General features: G+C 40.6%; 1 protein-coding gene across 2 annotated transcripts in view; it reads left to right on the plus strand.

Annotated features, from left to right (window-relative positions):
- rgs12b (regulator of G protein signaling 12b) overlaps positions 1 to 10,052 on the plus strand; it is a 63,455-nt gene that overhangs the window by 15,957 nt on the left and 37,446 nt on the right. For both annotated transcript variants that reach the window (XM_076294243.1, XM_076294244.1), the window contains exon 2: positions 3,205 to 3,324. In XM_076294243.1, coding sequence (XP_076150358.1) covers positions 3,205 to 3,324 — 120 coding nt within the window. The remainder of the gene's footprint in view (positions 1 to 3,204; positions 3,325 to 10,052) is intronic.

The following is a 10,052-nucleotide window of genomic DNA, read 5'->3' on the forward strand; positions in this document are numbered from 1 at the left end:
GAAGAAAACTTAACTGATTTTGTATCCTCAATATGTCCTGAGTAAGGGAAAAAAAGCCCCGAAGAATCCCAATAGGGGAACGTTTAGAAAAAGACCTAAGTATACCCTATTCCTGCACATATACAATATATTTCTCATGCAAATAGGGGAAAAAAATTAACCTTCACATATCACCATGAAAATTACTGAGTTGATTACTTACATCAAGACAAACAAAAAATGTATTACGTTTTTTTAAATTGTTTGTTAACATGGGCAAACAGGGCATAATGTAATTATGTATAGCTAATAGCAAAGTAAGGTCTGACCCAAAACTAATTGCAACATTTGACAAACAAATTGTCTAAGGCATGGAGGAAGATAATACATGTCTTAACTGGTATTATATCTCATCTACAGGGTATATGCTTTTAGAAAATATATAGTTTATGGTGTTTAATCTGTTTTCCCTGGACAGTATAGGCCAAAATGTATCCACTTTACACTAGCTTCGCCTTTACAGAATAGAGGGCAATGTATTGTGCATGGCATGGAGGAAGATAGGAAATGTCTTAGATGGTATTATATCTCCTAGAGGGTATATGATTTTAGAAAATATATAGTTTATGGCCAAAATGTATCAGCTGGTATGGAGAAAGATGGGACATAAGTTGTTTGATGCTATATTTCATGTTGTAACGTGACTAATCTGAATCTTTTATTTTAAATTTAGAGATTAAATTAAAATCTCTGGGGTGCCAGGCAGTATTTAGCTGCCAATTCAAATGTAGCCACCTTTACAGCGAAACTATCACACAAATCAAACAACACAAACACGTTTTATACGTTTCAAATCATATATTGTGATAGTTTAAATTAAACCAAAAATATTCATACACAACTTAAATAATCATTGTCCCTCCATACAATCGAAAATGAAATGATATTTAAACAAAATGTAAAAGTATGAAAAAGTCTGAGTCACTGAAGGAAAGTGAGTTGTGGAATATGTTGAATTAGTTGTTATAGAGGCTAACTGCAGTTATCCCATCTGCACCCTTCTGTCGAATTTGGACATTATCATGTCCATCTTCAACTTTGTCTTCACAATTTTCCTGCATTCACTAACATAAACATACTGTGCTGTCTGATTATTGTTTTAGACAAAATTGTGCAAAGTAAAGGGACATCATACAGGCCCCTCTGATTGGACAGACAGTCTATCAGTCAACCCCTGGGCAAGAGGTCAATTACTATAAGTCTTGCAAAATGATGGACTGATACTTTAGTGCGATATAGTGTATATGTTTCAGTGACCTAAAATTAATTAAACACCAAAAACACTTTCCTAGGCTGAATAATGCTTAACTATGTGTTTGTTCAGCTTTGACATTGTGGAACACTTACATGCAAAAACACACTGGCTCTATTTAAAGACGATTTCCATTGATTCAAAGGGCAAAAATGTAAAAATAGACACCAATTTTGCAACAAGCCAAAGAAATTCACTCTTTGAAAATAAAAGAATGTTCCTCAACAATGCAAGATTCCAGTAGTAGGGCAGGCTTTTGTTTATGTTCTTGTCTGACCTTATTGGACCCTAATTTAAATGGCATGCAAAAAAGTCTAAACTCTTAATTAAAGCTGATGTACTAAGGAGGCTAAATCTATTTATCAATTTAACACCGGCATGAGCAGGATCTTAAGTCTGGTGGGTCAGCTCAGTGCTTCCAGAGTCCACATGATGGCTTTAGTTCATGTACAAGACACTTTGATCATTGAGTGACTTGCTCTTTGCCCATCATTTATATGAAGGCCCCTTAGGTCTTGCCTGAAATACATAACCTGCCATCCTACAAGGACACATGAGGCCACTGAAGACCTCTGATAAGGCCTGAGTGATAAGGGTGTGTTTGTCAGACTCTGGTCAGACAAGAGGACGCCCACTTAACTCGGACCATAGACAATAGACAATAAAGACAAGGCCACCGTGAGTTCATGACAAAGTCTCACTTAAAGCACCAAACCTAAGCTGAATGGCAACGCGTGCACTCATGTCGTAAACAAGGCTCGCAAACGAGTGAATCAAAACCTCTCTTGCTTAACAGAAGCTCAGAAGCTCTCACTTCTAAATAATGGCCATGGAACAGTACATGAATGGGTATGAAGGATCTTTTGTGAGATGCAGAGTTGTTCATGTGAGAGAACACAACCTAAACCCCTACAGCCAAACATACAGCTGATTAAATGAGTGTGAATTTGCCATGATAAGGATGATGCTGAAGTGATATGTTGATCACAATGTACACATCGCAAGATGTGTTATGTCAAGTTGTCATGGCAAATTAACTCATTTGGCACATCATGCTGCAACTTTTTTGATGCTTGATACAAAAGGATAACTTGCACAGTTCTCATTTTCCATAAATAATCAACAATGGATTGTATGATAATGAGCCAACCGGTGGATAGACAGCCTAATGTCCCCCTCCAAAATCACTGCAGAAGAATCGTCACACTGCTCACCTGTTTGTGTGTGCTAATGTAGCTTTAATGTAGCATGAATATGATATAGCTTCAAAGTTCAAAGATGTATCACAATCACAGCTTGTATTGCCTTTCCCTAACACCCTGTTCATAATGATGATGAGGTCTTTCCAAAAAGAGCTATTCAAGTCATCTGGAGCAAATTCCTTTTCTTTCTCGTCATTACTCGATTCCTCTATTCGATTACATTATATTGCCTAAGGGGGCAAATAGTGCAATGTGATGTCCATTTTCCACTGCTGCAGCCATGCAGAAGGCCGTGGTGAATGGCTGAAGGGATACCCCCTGCCGTAATAAGAAATGCGCTGCAGCTAGGAACTGAGGATGGAGCCTGCAATAACCTTTGGAAACCGCAAGCTTAGGGGATGATACCTTGGATCAGTGGGTTATTTTAATATGGTTGTGTTGCTGCTGTTCTTGTGGTTGCTGTTGTAGAATGAGCGATGATGACTCTGTCTCTGGCCTGGTGCCCACTGGCCAATCACAGTCAACCACAGCCAACCACACTCTTGCTTGGCTTATGGCTTAAATATGGCTTAAACAGAACCCTGTATGCAAGTCTGCCTACAAAGCTGTAGGCATACAAAGTGTAAGGCATTTTAGCAAAGAAGATTTGTGTTTATAGACAATATTGTAATAATATAACTCTCTCTCTCTTTCTCTCTCTCTCTTCCACAGGGCGGAAGGTTCCGGGGCTTGTCCCTAGGGTTCCCCCCTCTGCCCCAGCGTTCGGGAGGCCGTCGCTCGTTCGGCCGCTCCAAACGCCTCAGTCTGGCCCGCTCCCTGGATGACCTAGAGGTAAGGTACATGTAGCACCTGCAAAGCTTCCACGAATAGTGTTTACCAACATGAAGATGGGTTCCATCTGTAATAGGTTTTTTTTTTATATAGCACAATAGAACTTGCATTTTTTTTTAAATGTGGATGAAATATGGGAATTGGCCTGAATGCAAGTTCAACACAATTCTGGCTAACTCACTAGCAGACAGTAAACCTATCAGTGTATGACAACCCAGATACTGTATAAGCCCCAGAATGTGATGGATTTGTGTGCTGTGTGACTGCAGCTGATGATGCTAGGACCACACGTGGCTCTAATTTTAGGCGGCAGAGGTGCTGCTGCTCGTCATGGCGATGACGTGCTGCTCACGGGGGTCTCACGTTAAGCTCACATGTGACCCCGCCAGCAAAAGATGATGAGGGGAACATAGAGAAGAGGGGTTGGAGCACTTGACATTGTGATTATTCCTTAGCTGTGAAACACCAAGAAGGAAAAAGGAAAAGCAGTGTTTCACACAGAATTGAATTCTATTTGTGGTGGTAGGTTTGCAAAATTAATTTGAATGCAAATTAATTAATTAAACAAATTAGCGCAGCGGGGTTATGATGCTAACCATATTTAAGCACAATTTAGCCTTCTAGTTGTCTTGCAGGATTGTTAATGTTGTCTTTAAACATGCATGTACAGTAGGTTCGTTGACAGACAGAGAAACAAGGAGAGGCTTTCCAAAGGTGCACATAGCTCTACAATGAAAGAATTCCATCCAATTGAAATAGTACAACCTGGAAAATCACTGTGTGGCGGTCAATGTTGATATTGTGATGGGCCGCCACAAATAAGTCAATGTATGGGAAACACTGAAAAGGGAAGTGACATTCTTTAGAGGTCCAAATTTGAAATGCAATTTTAATGTACAATATATTATTATTTTGTGGAAATCATATGATTTTACCTTTGATGCAAAAAATGTGAAAAATGTGTTGACATGTCCTTGTTAATCCTTGGCTGACTTGGCTTCTTCCATGGTGAGTGGGCTCTGGGGGGATGTGCTGTGTATCCTTCTAAAACACACTATTACACGGCTCTTCAGAGTGCTGCAGAATGCTCCATTCACTTCAATGGGCCTTCCCAATGTTCGGTGGTCTGCTAATTCTCAATAACAGACCGTTGCTAAGTATAACAGACCGCTGTCAAGGAAAATGGGCTTTGTGCTTCTAATTTACGTCTTTCATATTACTGCGCAAGGACCGGAACTTCATTCAAAAGTGAAAGTAGACGGTTGATCAGCTGTGTTCTAAAGAATGTTTGATTCGAGTTCAGCGTGTGCTGTTGCGAACTATTTGTTTCTCACCAAAAGCCACGACGAAACGATAACAAATAGGCTATAGCCTAGGCTATGTAGGCTAAAGAGTCACATCGTGGGGAGTTTATTGTTTCGTTTGGCATGTAGCCGTGTAATAAGCGGGATAATGTATAGAACGCCGGTCATTATTGGGAAAATAAGTCCCGACAGGGCGAACCGGACCCCGACGCGCAGCGGAGGCGTTCTATACATTATCCCGCTTATTACACGGCTACTTGCCAAATGAAACAATAAACTGTTCAACGTTCTATACATTATCCCTTACTTATTTTAAACCTTCATATATTTTTAACTTACTATAATTTAGGTTCTCATTAGTGTGGTATTCATTTCAGGTTTATAATGTTCTACATGTAGAGACACAGTAATAAAGAGTTCTTGGCTAATACGACTGGTGCTGTACGTGGCCCTCAGAGTGAAAAAGACTGTATGAACTACTTAAAGGAGATTTTTCACATAGATCTCTGTTTCTCGAGGTCACCGAGTACTGTTGGTGCTGTTGGTCGCCCGAGTTGTCCTTTAACCACATCTCAAGACCTTTCTGTTTAATGATCACCTCTCCTCCACACCCAACACATAGCTCCATACAGATAGCTTGTCTTTGTTGTATTGTTTTGTTTGTTTGTTTGTTATTGTGTTTCCTTGCCTTCCTACTATGTAAAGCGACCTTGGGTTTGAGAAAGGCGCTGTATAAAATAAACATATTATTATATTATTATTAAACTGACATCTCAGCAGGGAGGTCTTCATTTTGTATGCTATACAGATTGCATGCATTCTGTCAGGTTAGCGCAAAAGAAAACAAACAAACAAAGAAAAGCATTGTTGAAAGCAGTGTTGTTGAGGCAGCAGCGTGCTGTATCTGTGTCTGTGTCCCCATCCCAGTGTTGTTGAGGCAGCAGCAGCGTGCTGTATCTCTGTGTCTGTGTCCTAGGGGTGGGCGATATGGACAAAAAATAATATCTCGATATTTTTTGTGATTTTGACGATAACGATAATTAGTCGATATCCTTTAAAACATTGTTTTTGTTAAAGTCTGAGTTACTTTACAGCTCATTATTTATGAATAGCATCATTACAATAATAACCAGTATCCTAACCTGTGACTTTTTAATCAAATCAACCAATGCATTGTCACTCTATGACACATTTCCAATTCTGCCCCCACTTGTGTGTGTGGCAATGACATGGTCTAGCCAGCTACATTAGAGAAGATGAATAGGCCTAACAGTTTCCCAAGAGAAAGTCTGAAGCTGAAGTTCAAGAGCAGTTTAACCCTTAGAACCCTAAGCTGTTTTTAGGGCATTTTCACTACCTTTATTCATAAGGATTTATTCTGGTCATTGTAAGTGCCACACACATATATTATATATTGTTTTTTTCAGGAGAGTCTAGGCTATTCAGATCTGCCATCATTTCATGTATTAATACTAGCATTGATTTTATTTTGATTTTTAAAGAATTAAAATATAAAAAGTGTATTATAAAAATTCTTATATTTTGACATGTATCTCACCACAGCAAGCTCACAGCTCTACATGCATTTCATGTGGTTGTAGGGCAGACTGTCCTGAATCGGGCAATATAATTGCCATGTTGGAGGGATACTCTGGGGCTGAGCAATTTACAGAAATATTTGCTGTGTGATTTACGGAAATAAATGCCATTTTTTATAATGACCTTTCTGAGCTCCATATCTGTGACACGAACTGATCTGACCTCACTTGACCCGAGGTTATGTGTTAGCCTGCGTGCCTGTGTGTATGCTGTCATAATAATTCTCATCTTTTTACTGCATTGCCATGAACAAAGTAAAGGCAAAAAAGGTGTTTTATTTGTTGAACAAATTGGGATGCAATGTGAGCCTTGAATTGGATGCCATGCAGGAATTTGCTAGGATCTCAAAACCGGAATATGAACATGCTTTGCCATAGAGAAACACATGATAGCATTGGATTATAAACATGCTTTGCCACAAGAACAGACAAAAACGTGGGGTAAGTCCAGCTATATGAAGTTATTATTTTGCTGTCACTTCGTCTGTTTTATAACCCAGAAGGATGTACTTGGTATCAAATGATAGCTCTGAGTCTCCTCTTTCATCTGACATGCGTGGCATATTTATGCGATCACGGGTCCGCGAGTAATTCAAACGAGAGTAATGAGTGTGCAGCGTTGGTTTGTGTACATGACGTTATTATTTTGCAGTCACTTCGTCTGGTTTTATAAGCCCGAAGGATCGATAAACATGGTACCAATGGATAGCCCTGTGCCTCCTCTTTCATCTGATATGCTTGCCATATCGATGCGATCACGGGTTCGCGAGTAATTCAAACTAGAGTAATGTGTGTGCAGGTGAACGCAGAGAAGTATAGACTGTAAATATGATGCAATTTGATTTAATTTCATGATTTTTTTTAATTTTCATACTTGATCGTACAGACAAGTGTGTAGTCTCGTTGGAAAGCCCCACTTTTGCTCTGTCGTGCAATAAAGGTTTCATCTCGCTGCGATGAACCGTTCCGGAGCAATGTAACAGAGAAGAAGGGGTGTGTTTTTTGACGCACTTTGCGTCAATCGGGTTCTAAGGGTTAAGAGCAATCATGTAGGCTAGCATTCCAAGTTACAGAATAGAAACTAATGTGTTAGCTTATGGCTAATGTATATGAGAAATCCCATAGAGATGCTAACGGTTAGCATAATCGGTAAACGTAGATACTTCAGTCCATTTACAAAAGAGTTACATGAGAATAGTTCTTTGTTTACAACTGACTATTAAAATACTCAAAGGCTAATGTTTTCTCTCCATATAATACCGTGTGGGAAAAAACGTGACTGTCTCATCAATGCTACTTGAACAGAAGTAGCCTAAAATCCCAAGTAGGCTACTCTCACTGCACAAAATAAACAGGCGTGCGTGTGACAATGTTGTTGTGACCCACTAGTGATCACGTGACACTTGCTCTGCTGCAGCCAGGGGCTTCTCCCGCATACACCTCCTGGGAATGTATGAGTCTTCAATGCGTGATTTTGAGTGTTTTTTCCCCATAAGTAATTTAAATACTCGATAATGTCAATTTGCACATCGTTAAAACAACAATCACGATATTATCGCAGACGATATATATCGCCCACCCCTACTGTGTCCCCATCCCAGTGTTGTTGAGGCAGCAGCAGCGTGCTGTATCTCTGTGTCTGTGTCCCCATCCCAGAGTGGGGATAGATAGCAGTAATGACCGGATCTCTTTCTTGTTTACGGCATGGGAAAGTATTTTCTCTCTAGTCTGCCTGAGGAATGCGATAAAGTTAGAAAAGGCCCTCCAGGGAGTGGAGGCTAGAGATGGGTGATAATGATTTGAGCATAAAGGAGGACGGTAACAGCCTCTGCAGCATGTACAAGAATGCCTGGGCTGTGGCTATAGTTGATTCTTATAATAAATGATAATAATACATTTCATTTCAAGATGCCCAGGACAATTAAATTAAAAAAAACTCCAAGGACACTATACACTACATATGAACAGATATCCAAACTCAGAGGGCACTGTAAACTCATGTAGCCGATGCTTTTAGCCAAAGTGACTGTCCGTGACATTGATGGGGACTCCCTTATTTGTCGGAGCTGTGCCTGTTGTGCAGATAGACTACTGACCCAGTCTGCCCGCATCTCCCAGTGGCTTCCCTCCCTCTCCCTCGTCATGTGGCTCAGGCCCAAAGCTCTGCCCTGTCCCCTACTTTCACCTTCCGCTCGCTTGAGCCCTTTTCTGTGGTGTGGCATGTGTGGTAATGGTGCCAGTGTTGTGGGAACAGAGATGGGTTTGTGTTCAAGTAGGCAAGTAATTAGAGTGTGGTGGTCCTGTGTGTGTGTGTGGTGTTGAAGGGGGTTAATTAGTGTCTGTGTGTGTGTGTGTGTGTGTGTGTTTGAGAGAGAGAGAGAGAGAGAGAGAGAGAGAACATTCTTGTGTGTTTGGTACTAATGAGATCTGAGGAGAAATGAGTTGGCATTCTTGTTAGCAAGGGGTGTAGATCACACACACACACACACACACACACACACACACACACACACACACACACACACACACACACACACACACACACACACATACATACTCATACACACACTCAAATGCATGCACTAATTATTGCCCTCTGGTGAGATGCTTTCATATGCACACACACAGACACACACACACACTGGCACAAAAACAGACACTCTAATTGTTGTGAAATGAACAGGACAAGAAATCCATAACCATCGGGTTATATTTGTTGAAAACATAATTTGTTCCTATACAAAAACACAGCAGTAAGCACACTCATAGACATCAGAGCTGGCTCAACACATGTTCCCTCCCAGACATCATGAGTTGTGCCTGCACACACACATCTACACACTCCTCCACTCCACCCCATCCTAACACACACCCTCCTGTCTCAGTGTGGGATGACACAGCCAACAGTTATGTTGCTGTTAGATGCCTCCTTCTCACTCAACGGCATCATGAAGAGCCGTCATTTGAAAGACCCTTTTGAGTGTCTAGGCCTTTTTCCGTTGATGTGTATGTCTTGATAGTTTGAGTGTGTGTATGTGTGTGTGTGTGTGTGTGTGTGTGTGTGTGAGTTCAATATTGATAGTTTGTAGTTTTCTTTTTTTTGTTGAGATCAATACAGCCCATCTCGTAAACACATCCTTTCTGGGCAGTTCATTTGCACTAAGTATGTAACATCTAAACAAGGGTAGCTAGATACATTTTCAGTTTAGATAATGAAAATGAATAGAAATAAAAGATTTCATTTTAAGAGGGAAACCCCCCCCCCCCCCTGTAAAAGGCTGGTGCAGCAGTGACCACTAGCTTGAAAGGGAAGTCAAAAAGTACAACTAAACTAACAAAACACCTAGACTAAATGGAATGCAGTTTCCACATTCCGTTGTGACAGGCCTTGTATAGAACTTGTGGCACCAAAACTCTTTTTCTGTAGCCTAATTAGATAAGACTATAGTATGTGACTAAAAATAACAAGCATTGCCATTGTTGTGCATGTAGGCTACAGGATGGGGCATTTAAGTTGCTCAAATTAGATGACCTTTTCCTATCTACCGAATTTCAACAGAAGCTGGAGGTTTTGGTCAGGCGGTACTATTTTGATGACACTTTGTGCCCTCCTTAAATGACGCAGGTGATTAGTGGTGCCTGTCAAAACAGGTGGAAACTGATGCTGGTTCGAGGCACAGTACCGACGTTCCAAAAACTTTGAACGGAACCGGTTCAAGAACAGGTTCTCTGTCGGTGGAAAAACGGCTGTAGAGGTCCATGTGTGGCAGCTCTTCATGGCTCTGGATGGACATGCACTGTGGAGAGGGAGAGATCTGTGTGAAGT

Source organism: Alosa pseudoharengus, unplaced genomic scaffold, assembly GCF_046254945.1.
Source record: "Alosa pseudoharengus isolate Yale_2024_CS ecotype anadromous, Long Island Sound unplaced genomic scaffold, YU_APseudo_1.1 YU_APseudo_1.1_scf_2, whole genome shotgun sequence".
In the NCBI taxonomy this organism is placed as follows: Eukaryota; Metazoa; Chordata; class Actinopteri; order Clupeiformes; family Clupeidae; genus Alosa; species Alosa pseudoharengus.